General features: G+C 49.8%; 2 protein-coding genes across 3 annotated transcripts; both read left to right on the top strand.

Moving 5' to 3' along the window:
- The first annotated feature begins 21 nt into the window (after positions 1-21).
- Positions 22-9,151, top strand: AP2M1 (adaptor related protein complex 2 subunit mu 1). The gene is made up of 12 exons (XM_016218101.2): positions 22-81; positions 2,057-2,173; positions 3,956-4,221; positions 5,178-5,260; positions 5,661-5,666; positions 5,860-5,995; positions 6,085-6,226; positions 6,729-6,848; positions 6,945-7,080; positions 7,183-7,280; positions 7,765-7,876; positions 8,547-9,151. Exons 2-12 carry the CDS (start codon positions 2,100-2,102, stop codon positions 8,679-8,681), a joined length of 1,308 nt encoding a protein of 435 aa, XP_016073587.1. The 5' UTR covers positions 22-81; positions 2,057-2,099; the 3' UTR covers positions 8,682-9,151.
- A 1,988-nt stretch (positions 9,152-11,139) lies between these two features.
- ABCF3 (ATP binding cassette subfamily F member 3) lies at positions 11,140-19,022 on the top strand. 2 transcript variants are annotated; one of them, XM_016218100.2, is made up of 21 exons: positions 11,140-11,221; positions 11,416-11,563; positions 11,701-11,780; positions 12,276-12,322; positions 12,532-12,629; positions 12,728-12,850; positions 13,000-13,266; positions 13,562-13,642; positions 13,720-13,779; positions 13,879-13,935; positions 14,049-14,071; positions 14,175-14,230; positions 14,344-14,544; positions 14,642-14,718; positions 16,765-16,809; positions 16,894-17,026; positions 17,638-17,726; positions 17,830-17,921; positions 18,100-18,232; positions 18,376-18,463; positions 18,553-19,022. In XM_016218100.2, the coding sequence occupies exons 1-21, from the start codon at positions 11,149-11,151 to the stop codon at positions 18,709-18,711; spliced, it is 2,130 nt and encodes a 709-aa protein (XP_016073586.1). In that variant the 5' UTR covers positions 11,140-11,148; the 3' UTR covers positions 18,712-19,022. The 2 variants fall into 2 exon arrangements, with proteins under 2 accessions (XP_016073586.1, XP_087674403.1); XM_087818277.1 differs by lacking the exons at positions 11,140-11,221; positions 11,416-11,563; positions 11,701-11,780; ... (1 more) ...; positions 12,532-12,629; positions 12,728-12,850 and having other exon boundaries at positions 13,086-13,269; positions 13,558-13,642.
- The last annotated feature ends 548 nt before the right edge of the window (positions 19,023-19,570 follow it).

Raw genomic sequence — 19,570 nt, 5'->3', positions numbered from 1 at the left:
GGCTGGCGAGCAGGGGGCGGGCGGACATCTTGGGATCCGGAGAGTGGCCGGACCGGCGGGGCAGGGGGCCGCGGACGCCAGGTGAGCTCGGGATCTGGTCTTACGGGGTGAAGGAGGACGCCTGCTCAACTCTAGCTTTGCTCTTCCTGCACTGCGTACGCGGAAAGCTGCCCACACCCGGGAGTGGCCTCAGCCTTCGATCCCAGAGGGAGCCGACGGCGGGTGGTGACGCCCCGGGCGCGGTTGCAGAACGGGCGGGGAGCGGCGCCCTCCACCTGACCCGCCCAGCGCCTTCTTTGAGAGGGAGACCTACTAGAATCCTTCAAAGCAGGGACGCCGCGGGGCGCCCCCCTCCCTGGGATGGTGACAGCAGCTCTACCCCTCGGCTCCTCGCCTCAGTGCAAGGACAATTTCCCCATCTCCTAGGACAGTGACACCCCCTTGTTTCGCCTCCTTGGACTGTGACAAGCCTCCCACCCCCTCCGCCCATTTGATTGACACCCGGAGGCTCTTATTCCTCAGGCCCGTGACAGCCCGGCACTCCCTAGCACCATCTTTCCGCGACGTCTTCTTCCCCAGGGCAAAAGCCACCATCTCCTCAAGCTTCTACACCTGAACCTCAAAGCAGGCTCCGTCCCCCCAGCGTCCCTTATTCACCACTGCCAGGCTCCCCCTGCTGTTTTTCCCTTCAAAGCCCTGACCTTTGCCATACTGAAATTCTTTCCCTCAGGTGTCCCCACCAGCAAGCCCCCTTGCTGCTGTGGGCTCTCCTGAGTATACTGCCTGGCTGTTGCTGTCAGTTTTTTCCCTTAAGTAATATTCCATTCCTGTCTGGTGCCCGAGCTCCCTAAGACTTGATACCTGTGGACTTGGTTCTTTGCCCAGGGCTCTACCTCCATTTTGCCTTTCCCTTCCCAGCCTCTTCGGAACTGAAGGGTGGGATGTGTCCACCACCTTCAGAGACCTCTAAATGAGCCTGGGAGACCCTGATGGCCACATTAATAGGCTTTATTTTACAGTTTAGAAAAGTCTGCCTGTGAAATTAATACCGGGGCTAATCCGGGAGATCTAGAACTAAATTAACCCTTTTTGCCCTTGCAAACAGTATATGTTAGTTTGACCCAAATAATTTGGATAATTCAGGCATCCTGCCCCGCACTTATAGGCACTCAGGCCAGAAGTGTTGTGGGTCTGGAATCAGAATTTCCCCTGGAAGGATCTCTTAATTTTATGTACCTGCACCCTACCTCCCCCCATCACCACCAACAACCCTTACTTTTATTGTATTTGGGAGCTGACAGGGAGCCTCCCTTTTTGAAAGAGGGGTGATTGTTAAAAATAACTAACTACTAAGCAGCTTGGGTCATTTAAATGTAGTCTGCTAGGGCTGGGGCCTTTCCACTCTGCTCTTTTGCCTGCTTATCTGACTGCCTGGGAGAGGTTGGAGCCACACTTAGGGGTCCAGTCAGGGCCTAAGGCCTCCCTTCCTTTCTCTGCCCACCCCCCCCCCACCCTTCCTGGAATGTTTAGATTTCTGTGAATTAGAGAGCCAGAGATTCAGGCCCTGCCCCCTTCTCAGAAGGATAGTGGAGACTGAGGCTTGGTGCTCCTAAAGCTGTCCCTGGGGGCCCCAGGCCTGAACCCACTGGAGTCATTCCTGCCACCATTCCTGCAGCCACAGGCAGGCCTTCACATTGACTCACTGGTGAGAGCCTGAGTGAGAGTCTGCACAGGAAAGGGCCAAAAAGGATCCTTGCTGAGCTCAGTTCTGTGAAGAGGGGGAGGGAGCTACTCTCTTGGCTCAGCCCCAGAAAAGGGAGGGTCAAAATGGCCTTAGAATCCTGGGCCCAAGTCCCTCACCATTTCTTTCTTCCAGTGTGGGATAAACAGGAACTGGAGCTTGGCTAAGGGGAGGGGCATGCCTGCTAGGGCTGCAGGGTCACTTGATAGAGCCTTGAGTCGGGGAAAAAAAAACAGATTGTGACCTGCATGGCCCCACAGTGCACATTGGCAGGGTTCCTGAGGCCTTCCCTTACCCTGCCTCTGCCTGTCCTAGGTCTGTTCTCAGAGCGATGGGCTGTGGAGACTGAGCTGCCGCCATGATTGGAGGCTTATTCATCTATAATCACAAAGGGGAGGTGCTCATCTCCAGGGTCTACCGAGATGACATCGGGTGAGTCCCCTGGCTGAGCCAGCTGTGTCCCCACCTTCCCACCCTTCCTCCCCAGCATGCAGGATTAGGTCTGTTCCTATCAGACACTTGACTTGGACCATCCCCGCCCCCACCCCTTGCTGCATCATGGAAGCTCAGCAAGTACTGCCTGGTTCCCATGAAGTCTGGTAGTATTGGCCTGGCGGCCAGTTGCTGGCCCCCAGGCGGGACCTGTGGAATAGTGTGGCCCTCACAGCCTTAAAAACTGCCTTTCCTGTCTCCTGTTTCCCTTAGTGACAGACCTGGTTGCTGGAGATGAGTGCTTTTGCCTGGATAGGTTGATTCCTTCTTTGAGAAGGAGGGAGATCTATCTCCTGGGTGGAGTTAGTGGACAGGCCGGAGGTACTAATCCATCTAAGTCTTGCTTTCAAATGCCGTTCTCATGATGAGAGCCTTCACTGGATTCTTTTGAAAGCCTCTCCAGGCCACCAAATCCTCTTCCACTCCCTTTCTCAGAAAGAGGCAGGCTGCGACTCAGCTGTTTTCTGTTCCTCTGGGCCATTCCTGGAGGAGTGATTGTGAGCACTGAGGCACTCTCTGGGTCACTGAAGGAAAGGCAGAAGGTCAGGGAGGCCATGCTGCCCTTTCTGGCCTATCAGAGTAGAACCTGGAATAGCTTCCTGTTCTGGGTCTCTCAGACCTTAACGAGGAGGTACAGCCTTACTTCTCATTCTGCCCCATCCTGCATGCCACTGTTCTTTCCTGACTGAGAGGACATGTCCTAGCCTCAGCAGCTCTGATGAGGTTAGGTTTCTCTGGTTCGTGCTGCCCTATTTTTCATCCTCAAAGATCTTGGGGTAGACAGTCATAGAATAGGCCTGCTGCAATGCCCCAGCTCGTTGGCTCTTGGCTCCCAGGCTGATGGGCTGGCATGGCCTGTGTGGCTATTTGTCCATTGGCTGGTGGTGGGAATGAGCTAGAGTTGTGCCAACACCTGGCTTGCCTGAGCCTACCTGGCTACACCCATCTGTACCCTGCTCTGGCACTGCATGGACCTGGGTAAGCCAAGGCTAGGGCATACACCATTTTGCATGCCTTGTTGTGCTCTACACCCCTTGCCTGTCATATGTCTGCTTCTACCTCATGGTGTGTGCTGCCTACCCCACTGTGTTGTGTGTCTAACCCTCTCTCTCGTTGCTGTCACTCTCCTCTTCTTGCTGGCGTCATTTCTCTCATCCCATCTCATTGACTGCCGTAGCAATAGGTAAGCGGCCTGTCAAATTGCCGCCCGGGCACTGGTGGGTGGGGGAGTCCTGCCCCCCCATCATTGTTTTCTTCAATCTTTTTAATCCTCTGAGCTTGTCCTGGAATTGGATCCTGGACCAAAATGGGTGCCCCAGCTCCATGGCCCCTTGGTGCTTCTCCCTCAGTAGATTAGAGCCTTCTCTGAAGTCATGCTGGTTTTGTCTAACTTGTCGGGAAGCCAGTCCTCCCCACTGGTAGGATCACTAGTGGGAAGACTGGAGAAGAAGCACAGTCTCTTTCTCATGTGGGCCTGGAGCTCACTGAGAAGCTAGAGAAGTGGCAGCTGGGAAATTAGAGGCAGGCCTGGGAGTTAGGAGCATACCTCCCTAAACTTGATGGACCTCACTTTATTCAGGTTACATCTGTCTTCCTATCATTGGGCTTTAGAATATGTCAGACTTCAGCAGTGAAGTGGGGGTGCTGTTAGCAGCTGTGATTGACTCCGGTAGAGTGAGGCTTGCCTGGGTACTGAGCAGCCTATGTACCCTTTTTCCTCAGGAGGAATGCAGTGGACGCTTTTCGGGTCAATGTTATCCACGCCCGGCAGCAGGTGCGCAGCCCCGTCACCAACATCGCTCGCACCAGTTTCTTCCATGTTAAGCGGTCCAACATCTGGCTGGCAGCTGTCACCAAGCAGAATGTCAATGCTGCCATGGTCTTCGAATTCCTCTATAAGATGTGTGACGTAATGGCTGCCTACTTTGGCAAGATCAGTGAGGAGAACATCAAGAACAATTTTGTGCTCATATATGAGCTGCTGGATGGTGAGGCTGGTGGAGTGGTGGGCCTAGGGTGGGGATGATGAGCTGCTGGATGATGGGGCTTGGCCTGGAGGTGGGAATAGTTCTGAGGCTCCAGTGCCTTCTGAACTTTCTTTCCTGACTATGTGGTCTTTTGAGCCCTGAGAAGACCAGTCCAAATCCACATCTAAAGTCTGCTCTGAAGTGGAACACAGAAATAGGCTAGTGAGTAGTGGTCTTTCAGTGGGCTGGGAACTTCACTGGGATTTGGTGGCTAGGGCTCCTGTAGTAAGCACTTTTCACCATCTTACCTTTGTGGTTTGGGCCTTAGTTCACTGACTGTCCTCCCAGCTATCCATCTCAACACCTGCCTCAGAGTCTAGGGGAGGGTGAGATATTATAGGCCTCTCAAGTGCATTGCATTGTTATCTCGGTTCCTCTGTAGGGTGTGACTTAAGTGAATAGAGTCATCCCACCTTCCCAACATCTGTTTTCTAAGGCTTAGGGCTTCTTGACCTCTCACCCAGTGGCCTTGTGACTCTTCTAATTTTCTCTATTTGAAAAAAATCTGACATTTTATTTATTTTTAAAATATATTTTTATTGATTTTTAGAGAGAGAAACATCAATGTGAGAGAGAAACATTGATCAGTTGCCTCCCATATGCACTTTGACCCCGAGGACCAAACCCACAAACCTGGGCATGTGCCCTGTCCAGGAATTAAATCAGCAACCTTTTAGTGCACAGGACAGTGCTCATACAACTGAGACACACCAGCCAGGGCAAAATCTGACATTTTAATTGTTTTCTTATGAAGCACAAATCCCAGGGTAAATACTACAAAGCTAGCAAATCTTGCTGCAGATGATTCCACACTTCTGGGGCTGTGCTGGCTAGACATGTCTAGGCTAAGGAACGGATGGGAATGAAAAGGAGCTTTTACCTTTCTCCAGGAACTGATGGTTCCCTTCCTTTTGCAGAGATCCTGGACTTTGGCTATCCACAGAACTCAGAGACAGGTGCACTGAAAACCTTCATTACCCAGCAGGGCATCAAGAGCCAGGTATTTGAATTTTATAGCTACAGTCAGGGTAGAGCCCACCCCCTTCATCCCAGCTGGCCCCTGAGCCTTGTCCTAGCTGACTCATGAGCCTGCCTCTGACAGGAAGTGCTGGTCTGACTTCTGCCATGACTGCAGGCCTGTTTTTCCATGTGGCCCTGTCCCAAATGAGGAGCAACTGACTCAGCATCTCTGTTACTGGAAATACAAATCAAGCAGTTTCCTTCTGCACTGGGGGAAGGAGGAATGGGGGTTGCTCTGGAGGCCTGGGTTCCTCGGGAGGAGAGAGCTTGGACCGTCTTCTAGGGTCCTCATAGCTTTCTCCTTCTTTTCTGCCTGTCTCTTCCCGTCTGTGCTCCCCTACTGCTTCCTGTGGGCTCCACATTGGCCCTGTGGCCTCCAGCATCAGGTAAGGTGTTCCCTCAGCTTTCACCTTTGCAGCTTTGCTCCCTTTTCTCCAGGCCCTACCCCATTGAGCTTGTGGGAGAAGATGGGTTCCAGGGCAGGGACTAGAAGGGAAGAGGATGGAGTTGGGATAGAGACAGAATGATTAAAAGTGGCAAGGAGTGAGGCCATTGCTGTTTGTCTCTGTTTCCATGTAGACAAAAGAAGAGCAATCCCAGATCACCAGCCAGGTGACTGGGCAGATTGGTTGGCGGCGGGAGGGCATCAAGTATCGCCGGAATGAACTCTTTCTGGATGTGCTGGAGAGTGTGAACCTCCTCATGTCCCCGCAGGGTGAGAGCCCTCTCATAATGAAGCTGGAGGGGGACTGTGGCAAGGTCCTGGCCCTGACTCAGCTTTTCCATTTGTCTGTCCATCACCAGGGCAGGTGCTGAGCGCCCATGTGTCAGGCCGGGTGGTGATGAAGAGCTACCTGAGTGGCATGCCTGAGTGCAAGTTTGGAATGAATGACAAGATTGTAATTGAGAAGCAAGGCAAAGGCACAGCTGATGAAACAAGCAAGAGGTGCTTGAGGCAGGGGAGCTGGTGGGAGAGGGTGGATCTTGGAGGGCTGAGGGGGGCCTGCTGAATCATAGATTCTTTCTGGACATCATTTCTGCAGTAATGCATACTCCCTCCTCCCAAGGGGGTGCTTGGTAGTTGCTCTTGACATAGGCTTGAGAGAGATGAGGGGATTGTCCTCATCCTACTCAGAGAGTAAGCCTCTTTATTTGGTCCCAGGACCAAGGCTCTTCTGTATATACTGATGTCCTCTTCCCAGTGTGCCTGAAACCTCTAGGTCCCAAGCAGCAGAGCTCTCAAAAGGTGATGAGCTTACAAAGCTTCCACTCATCCCTAATTCTGGGGCAGGGACTCCTAAGTCAGAAAGCTGCATCCTTTCAGCTTTTGATAGTGTATAGTGGAAACTTCACCCAGGCGCTTGCAGTCTTTGTGGGCGGAATAGACTTCCATCCTGACTCTCCTGCCACTCCCCTGTGCCAATGAGATTTTCTACCTCTTCTTGCAGCGGGAAGCAATCAATTGCCATTGATGACTGCACCTTCCACCAGTGTGTGCGACTCAGCAAGTTTGACTCTGAAAGGAGCATCAGCTTCATCCCACCAGATGGAGAGTTTGAGCTAATGAGGTGCCATTGGGTGGGGTTTGAGGAGGCAAGGGCAGAAAGTGGGAAGAGGGAAGAGGACAGGTTTTGCTATGTCAACCTTACTCCCTACTCCTAAAGGTATCGCACCACCAAGGACATCATCCTTCCTTTCCGGGTGATCCCGCTGGTGCGGGAAGTGGGGCGAACCAAGCTTGAGGTCAAGGTGGTCATCAAGTCCAACTTTAAGCCCTCACTACTGGCTCAGAAGATTGAGGTGAGGACAAGGGACTTGGGAGGAAAAAGCACTTACCTTCAGGAATAAAGGAAGCTGATAGCAGGGCTTGACAAAGCTCCCTGACAGATGTGTCACTTCTAGGTGAGGATCCCAACCCCACTCAACACAAGTGGGGTGCAGGTGATCTGCATGAAGGGGAAGGCCAAGTATAAGGCCAGTGAGAACGCCATCGTGTGGAAGTGAGTCAGTCCTTCATGAAACAACAAAAGGGCTTAAGAAGCCTCTGTGTACCCTCTTGTTCAGTTTTACCTTTTGTCTTCTGAGTGTGTATGTGTTTTGGGGGGGAGGGGCATGCCTATTTGCTTCTCTAGTAGCTTCTACTTGCTCTCACCCTATACTTTTTTGTGAGTGTGCATGTTTGCACTTGGGTGCATGCCTACATTTAGTTATCAAGATGCTTCACTGTTTTCCCATTTGCCCTTGTAATATGTCTGTGAAGTAAACAGTAAGGGATGGCATGCCCATGTATCTCAGCAGAAACTGCAGCCTACAGTGCTAAAGGAATAGCAGACCCAAGATTCCATAGCAAGTGGTTATCAAGGTCCTCACAACATTTTCTTGTCCTAGTACCTCCCACAAGCTTCTGGGTTCTTTCCCCTCACCCCTTTGAAATTCCTCCAAGCTACCAGGGGCACCTGCTGCCCATTGCTTCTGTGTTCCCAGGATCAAGCGCATGGCAGGCATGAAGGAATCACAGATCAGTGCAGAGATTGAACTACTGCCCACCAACGACAAGAAGAAATGGGCTCGACCCCCCATTTCCATGAACTTTGAGGTATGGCAGAGGAGGAGCCTAGAGCCATAGCATGGTATGCTAGGAAAAATCTTAGAGATCATTTAGATCAACCTCTATACCGTACTACCTGTGGATGAGGAAACAGGCTTAGAGAGGGGAAATGACTAATTCATAGATCCATTTCTTCCCCCTTCAGGTCTCCAACTAGAAATTGCTATTCACACTAACAAAAATCTTTGACTTCTTTTGGCTTGTTGTAAGATAATTCTTTGGAAAATTTTAGATTGCTTGAATGCCAGATAAGACCAAGTTTGTTTATAGAGGAAAATGGGCTGACTTTGCTTTGTGCAGATTATATGTTAAACATACAATTTTCTCCACCTTATTTTTTTAAGTCCATAATATTGAGCAGGATAAGTATGTTCTAAGGCAGGTCTTTGGTTGCTGCTTTCTGCAGATTAAAGGAATTGATTCAAGTTATCACAGGCAGGGCTTGACTTCAAACCTAAGTGATTACTGGTTACTCTTGGATATGCTTTCTTCTTTAGTAACCTCTTAGAAGACTCCTCACTACCCCAGCTTCTTTCAGGACCCCAATCAGTCACCTTAGTAGAGAGAGATAAAGGTAGGGCAGGGCTACAGAACTTCCCAGAAGAGAGAGGCTATGACAGGAAGGCCATATTCCTAACTGGAGCTGTTCCCTGCCCAGGTGCCATTTGCACCCTCTGGCCTCAAGGTGCGCTACTTGAAGGTGTTTGAACCGAAGCTGAACTACAGCGACCATGATGTCATCAAATGGGTGCGGTACATTGGCCGCAGCGGCATTTATGAGACCCGCTGCTAGCTGCCTGGTGGCAGCCAGCCTGCCTCTCCACCCACCTTCTTCCACAGGTCCAAGTGCCCCAGCCACCACACATCAGTGTCTCCTCCCTCCTGCTTTGCTGCCTTCCCTTTGCACCAGCCCCTGAGTCTAGGTCTGGACCAACCACATCGCAAGCAGGACTGGCGGAGTTGTCCCTGGCCTCCCTGGGCTGGGTGGTTTCTGGGGCTCCTGCTTCACCCATCTGTCTCTCCTGGCCCAATGCCAGGCTTGATGAGTTCTGTGTCCAAAGCCAGGTGGGCTTCTTCTCCTCCCCTCCCCTCCGTCCACATCTCTCAAGTGGGAGGATTGGCTGCCCCTCACCTCGGAGCTCCCCCAACAGCTAGTAATGGATCCCTAGCCCTCAATCCCTATTCTGCTTTGGGATGGTGAGCTTCATTTTGTACACGTGTGACTTCATCCAGTTATAGACCCAATAAACTCTGTAGAGTGGAGTAGCTGGCTAAGTGTTGATTTGGGGTGGCGGGGGACGGACGGACACTGGTGGGACTGCCCTTCCCATGTCTTACACTGCCTGCTTTGAGTAGAATTTTCTGTCATGAACTCTCTCAAGGCTTCTTCCCTTGTCTTGGTCTCAATTGTTAGGCCCCCTCCAAGGCCATCCACATCCAGTCCCTAATCCTGACTCAAGTTAACCCCAGGTCTCCTGTCTCCTCAGAGAAGCAAACAGCTTCAAAAGCCAGCAGCCCCACCTGGCCCCAGTTCCCTGAGGGTAGAGATTCTTTCCCTAATTCACTCCTAGCTTTAGGCAGGTACTTTCTAATTTAGCAGAGATTAAGCAAAATTTACATGGGGTCTTTTGAAAAATTTACCTCCTAATTCCCTTATTTCCCAATTGCCCAGGCTTCCCAAACCTTGATTAGGTGGGTGATAAAAGGGAATATTTGACTCTCTAGGGCTCTTTAAAAATTCCTGTTTCCTCCCTTCAGGCAACCAATTGATATGTATCTCTCTCACATTGATGCCCCCCTCTAAAAATCAATGGAAAAGAATATCCTAGGGTGAGCATTAAGAACAAAAAATTCCTTCTGTATCTCTCCCTTTTCAAAGAATCTTATGGCAAGCTAGCGCCTGAGGGGGATTTGATATTCTACTGGTGAGTTGGAGCAGATAAAAGAGTACATTTACCCTCACCAGCTTTCCCTTGCTTGGTTTCAGCCTTTTTGAACCTAAAAAATCTATTAAATTTTTCCAAAAAACATACGTAGTAAAATATAATGAACCCTCTTGTCCCATCATCCAACTTCAGCAATTAACAACTATGGTCAGTTCCTTAGTATCACATCCAGTCTGTGTTCACGCTTAATCCAAGTGTCCTATAAAATTTTTGCAACTTGCATCTGGATCCAAACAAGGTCCATTGTAGTTGGTGAATGCTTAAATTTTATAAACCACAGGTTCTCCCTCGGCTCTTGCAGTGTTGTTAAAGAAACCAGATATTTCTGTACAGTAGTTTCCCCGTCAGAATTCCTCTTTCCCAGTGTTTCCTATAAAGTAATTAGATCTAGGGGCTTAATAGCTTCTGTAGCTTTATTTTAAATACCAGGATTGACATTCCTCACAAGGATGAATTAATGTAGGTGATAATTTTAGAGCCGGGTTGGAAGAGTATTCACGTTAAATGTAAAGCAGTAGCATCATTAACTTCCACCTGAAAGAAGCAGTGAAAGGAAGTAGACTTTTAGTTATTTACTGAGATTCAGGCTGCAGAGAAATCTGGGTTTAGGTAGAGAATAAATACCAATGAATTTACACCAGGCAGTGTTGTAATCTGGTTTTCTTGCCCTTTGGCTGAGAGTGAGGCTGTGCCCTGGGGTGGTGAAAGGACTGACTAGGCATAATTTGTACTGAGTTGCCTGCCACGGGCAGGCGGGCAACCAGGCTGAGACAAGAAACCCATAAAGGCTGGGAACCGTAACAAAAACCGCAGCTTTACAGAACTGCGTAAGGGGCTCCTGAGGGCTCAGGAACAAGCATGAGCCAGCAAAGATCGCGGCTGGCTCCAAAATGGACCCGCCTGGGCGCGCAGACTAGCAAGACCAGCATGCTTTACCAAACGCCTGTCTCAGAAGGTTCCCCACCCGCTAGACCTTTGGTTTCCACGACTTCCTCGGCCTCGCGGCACCCCGCCCGCCTTCAGGATCTCCACCTCCGAGAAGACAGCGAGGACCGCACATGTGGCTAATTCTTCAGCGGAAAAAGAGTTGCGCAAGCGCAAAGGGCAGCTCGGGCTTAGACTCCGAGCGGTGGTTACGCACGGTTCCTTCAGTCTTGTTCACCCCGCCCACCGGGTGCCGCGCCCTCCGCGCCTGCCTGATGTCACCACTACGCGTGCGCCGTGAAAGGAGAGACAAGCTTACGGGGGAAGGGCAGGGGGTGGGCCTTGACCAGAGTCTTACGGCGACTGCGCGGAAGGGAGCCCGGCTGTAACATGGCGACTTGCGCTGAAATCCTGCGGAGCGAGTTTCCCGAAATTGACGGACAGGTCTTCGACTACGTGACGGGTGAGCTCAACTGAATCAACGCGCTGGGGAAGCCACAATGGAAGTCGGGTGGGAAAGACTAAGAGGGGGCAGTGCCGGGGCCGCTGCTAGGCCTCTCCTCTGTGTGACCTCTTGTCCCGAGGGCGGGATGGGTCTAAACTCCTTGTATATCCACCCTACCCGGTGTCTATCTCGACCTGCCACGCCTGGCGCAGGCGTCTTGCACAGCGGCAGCGCGGACTTCGAGTCTGTGGACGACCTGGTGGAAGCTGTGGGGGAACTGTTGCAAGAGGTGTCCGGGGACAGCAAGGATGACGCGGGCATCAGAGCCGTGTGTCAGCGCATGTACAACACTCTGCGCCTGTACGTGCCAGGGCAGGGGGATTGCGGGGAGATGGGAGGGAGGACGGTCAGGAGACAGGAGGTGAGGGAATGAGGTCTAATGGCCATAGAGCTTTTCCTCAACTCCTAACTCTGCGCTTTCTGTCCCTACTGTCAAGGGCTGAGCCACAGAGCCAGGGAAACAGCCAGGTGCTGCTAGACGCCCCCATCCAGCTGTCAAAGATAACGGAGAACTACGGTGAGAGAGAGGGAAGATTGAACTAGCTACCCTCTCCTTTTTCTCAGCCTCAAGGCCCCAGCCACCTGCCTCCTGGAGCTCAGAACTCCTGGTACCTCTTTTCCATAGGACAAGATTGTAGAAGCTAGTTGATGATGTCTTTACTGAAGGCAAAAGAGCCCATTGATGAAGGGAGTAGGGTTGGAGGGTTCTCCAAGCTCTTGGCAATGGTAGGAAGCATATGGGCTTTGGAGCTGGACAAACTTGGGCTCATTCCCCACCCCCTATTTTGTGACTTACTAACCAACTGCATGCTCTTATAAGAGTTGCTTATCTGCCTCAACCTTGTATCTTTTATCTGAAATATTTTTTTAAGTGCGGGGAGGAGGATAGCTATCCATTTTCAGTATTGTAAGGCTTTCCTGAAAATGTCTGTGTTTGGTTTATATTAGTTACTCAAAATATTAGTTTCCCTTCTCTCAGGGAGAAGGTGACTGCTTTTCTTATCATCTACAGACTGTAGCACCAACCTTCCAGGACTGCTGAAGAGGGAACAGTCCTCGGTGAGGAGGGTGAAGAAAGGGAAGGGGCTGTTTATGGTTGGGGTAGGAGCTGACTATCTCTAAATACCGGAATATATTTCTGGGGGATTTCTGAGTCTTTAATTGTGTTCATCATGGGTAAATTTAGAGGGTTAACTTGGGGTGCACTCTCTGGGGCTTCTTTTCTGAGTCTACACCCTAGGGTGAAATGGTTTTGTTTGAACCTTTAGACAGTGAATGCAAAGAAGCTAGAGAAGGCCGAGGCTCGACTAAAGGCAAAGCAGGAGAAACGCTCAGAGAAGGACACACTCAAGACCAGCAACCCTCTGTGAGTTCAGCAAAAAGAGTTGAGAGAGCAAAGCAGCCTCTTCAGGGATGGAAGGGTGGTTGGGAGTGCCAAAAGTCATCAATTTCTTCCTTTAAAAGAGTCTTGGAAGAAGCATCAGCCAGCCAGGCAGGCAGCAGAAAGGAGAGTCGGTTGGAATCATCTGGAAAGAACAAATCCTACGATGTTCGAATTGAGAACTTTGATGTGTCTTTTGGCGATAGGTGAGGGAGTGGCAGCGGGGGGAGGGGGGGGCGGTGTTTCCTTTCAATTAAAGGAGAATTTGGAGAGATTAAATCGGGCTAAAAATAATGTTAGGTTTCTGTTGGTAAACTTGCAGTACACCTTTGTCTCCTTCCTGCTACCCCTGCAGGGTGCTGCTGACGGGCGCAGATGTGAACCTGGCATGGGGCCGCCGCTATGGGCTGGTGGGTCGGAATGGACTGGGAAAGACGACACTGCTGAAGATGCTGGCCACCCGGAGCCTGCGAGTTCCAGCCCATATTTCCCTGCTGCACGTAGAGCAGGAGGTTGCTGGAGATGATACCCCTGCCCTACAGAGTGTGCTGGAGAGTGACACTGTGCGAGAAGACCTCCTGCAGCAAGAGCGGGAGCTCAGTGCCCAGATTGCTGCTGGCAGGTAAAGGCTCTGGCCTAGGGAATAACTAGCAGCAGTGGTCCTTCACAGAGTGCCTGCCATACTGTCATAATTCATAATTCGCATGCCCATCCCAGTGAGTAGCAGAGTTTAGAACTTTGCACTGAGAGGCTCTCAAGCCCAAGGACCTCAATGCTGTGAGCAAGTTCTTCCTCTGTGGGTACTCTGTTCTCACCCCAGCAGCCAGTGGTCTGCTTTTCAACTGCATGGGGTGCAGGACATCCTCTTGGACTCCCCCTACCCAGGCTGATTGCTCTTCCCCTCATTTCCACCCCAGGGCTGAGGGCTCAGAAGCTGCACAGCTGGCAGAAATCTATGCCAAATTGGAGGAGATTGAGGCTGACAAGGCACCTGCCAGGTATTTGAAATTCCCCCTTCCTTCACATTTCACCTTTCCTTTCTGTTACCTGTTCCAACTGGCTTCTTCACTCCTAGGGCATCAGTCATTCTTGCTGGACTTGGCTTTACTCCTAAAATGCAGCAGCAGCCCACCCGGTGAGTGGCCCTTGCCATTCTTGACTCTGGATACTATTGGCTCTGCCCCTGCCTGTGCTGGTGAGCACCCACCTCTCATGTGGCTCTGTCTTTCTTTAGGGAGTTCTCAGGTGGCTGGAGGATGAGACTGGCCCTGGCCCGGGCCCTGTTTGCTAGGTGAGTCTTCTGGGCCTGTGTGTGGATCCTGTCGAGGATAGGCCTTGGCACTTAGGAGTTTGCAGTGAGTCTCTGACCTCAGACCTCAAGCTTTGCATTCTTCTTTCCCATAGGCCAGATCTTCTGCTGTTAGATGGTGAGTTTCAAATGGAGCACCCTAACTTCAGGATGGGAAATGTGGCAACACCCAAGTTCCTAGTTCTCCAGCCCTTCAATCCCAAATGTGTCCCCTTTTCCAGAACCCACAAACATGCTAGATGTAAGAGCCATCCTATGGCTGGAGAATTACCTGCAGGTGAGTGCCTATAGGTGCTGGAATAGGTTTGGGGAAAGTCTGCTTGCAAGATACCTGGGGGCTGGGAGCAGACTGCCCTCCCAAACTGGGCCTGCTGTCCCTTGACCCCCCAGACATGGCCCTCCACAATTCTGGTTGTCTCCCACGACCGAAACTTCCTGAATGCCATAGCCACAGACATCATCCACCTGCACAGCCAGCGGCTAGATGGTTACCGGGGAGACTTTGAGACCTTTATCAAGAGCAAGCAAGAGCGGCTACTCAACCAGCAGCGTGAATATGAGGCACAGCAGCAGTATCGCCAGCATATCCAGGTATGGGAGCAGGCAGGGCTGAGGTCCCCATCTCATGGGTACTAGAGTTGCAGAGAGAAAGGGAGCCTGACCTGTGCCTGCACTCATCCACCTGCAGGTTTTCATTGACCGGTTTCGCTACAATGCCAACAGAGCCTCTCAAGTACAAAGTAAACTCAAGATGCTGGAGAAGCTGTGAGTACAAGGTCCTTGACTGGACCCTGACTCCTGTTCTCTTAATTTCTTGCCTCATATTGCAGGCCACCCTTGCCCTCCCATTCTAAGCCTCCCCTTTTATTTAGCTTCCTCCCCTGCAAGAAAGTAGAATGTTTTATACTGTTCTCAAAGAGTTAATCTTGCCCCCAGACCCAGGTAACAACTAGTTTACTCTCTGTGTATATTTGCTTATGCTGAACATTTATTATAAATGGAATCATACAGTGTGACCTTTGTGTCTGGCTTTTGCTTAGCATAATGTTTTTGAGGGTCATCTGTTTCATAGCATGTATTAGTACTTCATTCCTTTTTATGGCTCGATAACATTCCATTGTATGGATACTACCACATTTTGTTTATTGATTTATCAGTTGATGGACGTTTAGGTTTTCTCTTTTTGGCCCTTATGAATAATGCTGCTATGAACATTTTTGTACTGGTTGTTGTGTAGGCATATATTTTCTATTCTCTTGGGTACATACCTAGGAGTGGAATTGCTGGGTGACATGGTAATTCTGTGTTTCACTATTTGAGGAACTGCCAAACTTGGGGTTCCGATTTCTCCATACCCTGGTCCACATTTATTATGTCTTTTTTTTTTTACTCCTCACCTGAGGACGTGTTTAGAGAGAGGAAAGGAGAGAGAGAGGAATATCGATTGGTTGCCTTCTGTATGTGCTCCGAACTTGCAACCCAGGTACGTGCCCTGACCAGGAATCGAACCAGCAACCTTTCGGTGCACAGGAGGACACTCGGCCAACTGAGCCACTCTTGCCTGGCTTATCTGTCTTTTTAATTTTACCCTTCTAGTGGGTATGGTGTGTTATCTCATTGTGGTTTTGCTTTGCATTCTTTAATGACTAAGGATAACGAACATTGAAGGTTTAATCTTGAAGCAACCTTTCTAGAAGTGCTGGTGGTAGGAGAGCCTAAAATCGTAAAATTTAGGATTTTGTGACATTGAAGCATATGTCATGATATGTTAACTAGCAGGACAAAAAGCTGCAAAAAGGATAATCCTTTTTTTTAGCATATAGTAAACTAGAAGAATGTACAGTTATGTGCTGCTTAATGTCAGGAATACATTCTAAGCAATGTGTCATTGGGCAATTTTGTTATTGTGCAAACATCATAGAGTGCACTTACACAAACCTAGGTGGTATAGCTAACTACACACCTGGGCATTATAGTAAAGCCTGTTGCTCCTAGGATATAGGTCTGTACAGCATGTTACTGTGCTGAATACTGTAGGCACTTGTAACACAATGGTAAGTATTTGTGTATCTAAATATAAAAAAGGTACAATAAAAATACAGTATAAAAAATAAAAATTGATACACCTGTATAAGACACTTAACCGTGAACAGAGCTTGCATGACTGGAAGTTGCTCTGGGAGAGTGAGTGGTGAGTGAATGTGAAGGTCCAGGATGTTACTGTGCACTGCTGTAGACTCTATAAACATTGTACATTTAGGCTACACTAAATTCATAAAACAACATGAGATTAAATCAAGCGCAAGAGAAAATGATGCAGTCAAGAGATGTGGTAGACAAAAGATGTTTACAGCAAACAGAAAGAATACATTTTCAAATAACAGTAAAAAGTATAGTATAGTAAGTACATAAACCAGTAACATAGTCATTTATTATCGTTATCAAGTATTATGTACTGTACATAATTACATGTGCTTTACTTTATATGACTGGCGGTGCAGTAGGTTTATTTACACCAGCATCACCACAATCACATGAGTAATGCATTGTGCTATGACGTTATGACTTGGCTCTGATGTCACTAGGAGTTAGGAATTTTCAGCTCCATTATAACCTTTTGGGACCACTCTCACGTATGCAATCTCTTATTAACCAAAACATTGTTATGTAGGACATGACTGTACTTGAAAATAAGAATGTTATCTGGGTGGTGGGTACTACAAGCTTTTTCTAAGTTTTCTCTGAACCTATATTACTTGTGTGATGCAACAAATAAAAGTCATAAATCTAGAATGCCCCTTCTCTCCTCAGGCCAGAGCTGAAACCTGTGGACAAGGAGTTGGAAGTAGTGATGAAGTGAGTGCTGGGCCAGAGGGGCTGGTGGGAAGCTCTTGTTTCTGGCCGCTTTGGTGGCCTTTACCCCCACCTCCTCTCCCACAGGTTCCCTGATGGGTTTGAGAAGTTCTCACCGCCAATCCTACAACTAGATGAGGTGGATTTCTACTATGATCCTAAACACGTCATCTTTAGCCGTCTCTCCGTCTCTGCTGATCTTGAGTCCCGCATCTGCGTGGTATGGTTGCTGTTCCTCTGTTCCATGAGCAGGGCCTCTCCCACCCCAATGTGGGCTGTGGATTGGCCCAGATCCTCAGGCTACAGGGAGAAGAGGTCCACTGGAGCAGGAGCCAGGGCCTGAGCCAAGAACTTTGCTAAACTTACGCTGTCCTCATCCTCCAGCCTCACAGGGCTACTCTGCAGAGATGAAAGCCTGGCATGTGATACTTTATGACTACTTGAAGCATATTTTATCTTATTAGTCTCCGCTCTCAGTCTTCTCAAACCATGCAACATAGAGGAGGGAGCATAGGCTTCAGGGTCAGGCTTCAGATACTGACTCTGCCATTTCCTAGCTTTGTTACTAAACAGTTTTCTCACCTTTAAAATGGAGATAGCTGTCTACCTCACTTGGTTTTTGGGAGAATTAAATCCCCAGCATTTAGTAGGTACTCAGATATTAGGTTCTCTTTACATCTTTATTACTTCCTTCATTTTTCTCTTTAGTTTCTGAAAAACATTTTAGTTGTTGAAAGAATCTTTGGGACTACCTGAGTCCAATTCTCATTTCCTTCCCTTCTGTGTCCTACACATGTACACTCTTTAAAGTTCTCATGTTTTTTCTTATAGGTTGGAGAGAATGGGGCTGGGAAGTCTACCATGCTGAAGCTGCTTATGGGGGACCTAACACCTGTTCGGGGCATCAGACATGCTCACCGGTAGGACCTACACCTCCATTCTCCAGCTACTCACACACTTGTAGCTATACTCTTTATGGTCATTGCCTTTCGTCCCCTCTTCCACCTTCATTTCTGCCGGCAGGAATCTGAAGATTGGTTATTTCAGCCAGCACCATGTGGAACAGCTGGACCTGAATGTCAGTGCTGTGGAACTGCTGTCACGCAAGTTTCCTGGTGTGTTAGGTTGGAGTTAGGAAAGAGGGCCAGGGCTGCCACCTATAGTTAGGCATACTTTGGGGAGGTGCTGAGCAGCCTATCCAAGTCTGGTATAAGGACAGGGACATTTGGAGGTGGGGCTGTGGAGAGGGTGAAGGGAGGGAGTTGGGCCATGATCAGTTGGGGCCTATTCCAGGACGGCCTGAGGAGGAGTATCGTCACCAGCTGGGCCGGTATGGCATCTCTGGAGAACTGGCTGTGCGCCCTGTTGCCAGCTTGTCTGGGGGCCAGAAGAGCCGGGTAGCCTTTGCTCAGATGACCATGCCCTGGTGAGGCCTCATTTTCTAGAGTTTGCCCTCCTCTGTCCCCCTCTTGCCTAGTAGAAAATTATTCTCTTATCTTTGTATCAGAGGAGTTCATGGTTTCTCCCACCCCCCCATAACTACTCACCTCCCTGGGTTTTGCCTTCCAGCCCCAACTTCTACATTTTGGATGAACCCACAAACCATCTGGATATGGAGACAATTGAGGCTCTGGGCCGCGCTCTCAACAATTTCAGGGTGAGTGTGTCTTCATTCCGCCCACTCCTCCCCAGTCCTCAGCGCTCTTTAGGGTGCCCCCCAAGTGCCTCTGGTCTCCTGTCTTTCAGGGTGGCGTGATTCTGGTGTCACACGATGAGCGCTTCATCAGGCTGGTGTGCCAGGAGTTGTGGGTGTGCGAAGGAGGCGGCGTCACCCGGGTCGAGGGGGGATTTGACCAGTACCGTGCCCTTCTCCAGGAACAGTTCCGCCGGGAGGGCTTCCTCTAGGCCCAACAGGCTGAGGACTATGCCCAGGACATGGACTGGTCTCTCAGACCTCTGGGCCACCATGTAGGCAACCATCTCCACGCCATGGACCTCCCCTGACTTTGGGGACAGCCTTATTCCCAAATCTCCTTTTGACTGGAGCATGCTCTGCACAATCCAGGGAGCCCCATCTAAGGGTCTTTGAGGACTGGTCTTCTAAGTGGAAGGGGTGGGGGTTATCCTGTGGGGCTATAGATCCCCCACACACATACGCCCTAGCTCTGACTGGGCCCAAGTGGCTGCTGTGTAAATTAAATCTTCCTTGCCTCGTCTCTGCTGTTCCCTGGCAGGGCTGCAGTGTGTTAGGGGTGTGGGCTGTCTGATTTGTTACTCTCCTGTGACATTTGTATCAATCACAAGGAGGAAGTTATGGCATCACCGGTCTTGTCCCTGGACGGAGACATCATTAAAGTCACTGGGGCTCAGAGGTCACATGCTGACCTTGTGAGCTAAGATGTTTGAATGAAAGGCAGTGTGTGACATCACTGTGGTGCTGGTCCCTATAGCATGGGCCCAGCCTCAGCTGAAGGGATCTTGGATTCTGCTGTCTCAGCCTCACTGCTTGGGAGAGTGAACTCATTTTGTAACCATGCGGCTTTAGACGTGAGGTGTCAACTGCTTTCTCCTGGGGTCTCTGGCCCAAGCTCACCCTGCCTCTCTGATATGGACATTCAGAAGGGGCTGAAGAGAAATTGTCTTTGTCTCTGTTTTGCTTGGGTGATTTCATTGTTTTTTCCTCTAACCATGTAGGAGGGGCCTGGGAATTGAAAATGAGGTCTAATGGGAAGAAATAGAGCACTTTGTTTTCAAATTTCAGTCT

The sequence above is a fragment of the Miniopterus natalensis genome, chromosome 6 (genome assembly GCF_054644295.1).
Source record: "Miniopterus natalensis isolate mMinNat1 chromosome 6, mMinNat1.hap1, whole genome shotgun sequence".
Taxonomy (NCBI): domain Eukaryota; kingdom Metazoa; phylum Chordata; class Mammalia; order Chiroptera; family Miniopteridae; genus Miniopterus; species Miniopterus natalensis.
Note: the sequence above shows the minus strand (reverse complement) of the source record. Positions and strands in the feature narration are given on the sequence as shown.

Bases quoted from the DNA above. Each gene is read 5' to 3' on its own strand.
- AP2M1 (XM_016218101.2), top strand. From the start codon at position 2,100: ATGATTGGAGGCTTATTCATCTATAATCACAAAGGGGAGGTGCTCATC. The intron at 4,222-5,177 runs GTGAGGCTGGTG...TTCCTTTTGCAG, and splicing joins CATATATGAGCTGCTGGATG to AGATCCTGGACTTTGGCTAT. The intron at 7,877-8,546 runs GTATGGCAGAGG...TTCCCTGCCCAG, and splicing joins CCATTTCCATGAACTTTGAG to GTGCCATTTGCACCCTCTGG.
- ABCF3 (XM_016218100.2), top strand. From the start codon at position 11,149: ATGGCGACTTGCGCTGAAATCCTGCGGAGCGAGTTTCCCGAAATTGAC. The intron at 13,267-13,561 runs GTAAAGGCTCTG...TTTCCACCCCAG, and splicing joins GCCCAGATTGCTGCTGGCAG to GGCTGAGGGCTCAGAAGCTG. The intron at 17,027-17,637 runs GTATGGTTGCTG...TTTTTCTTATAG, and splicing joins TTGAGTCCCGCATCTGCGTG to GTTGGAGAGAATGGGGCTGG.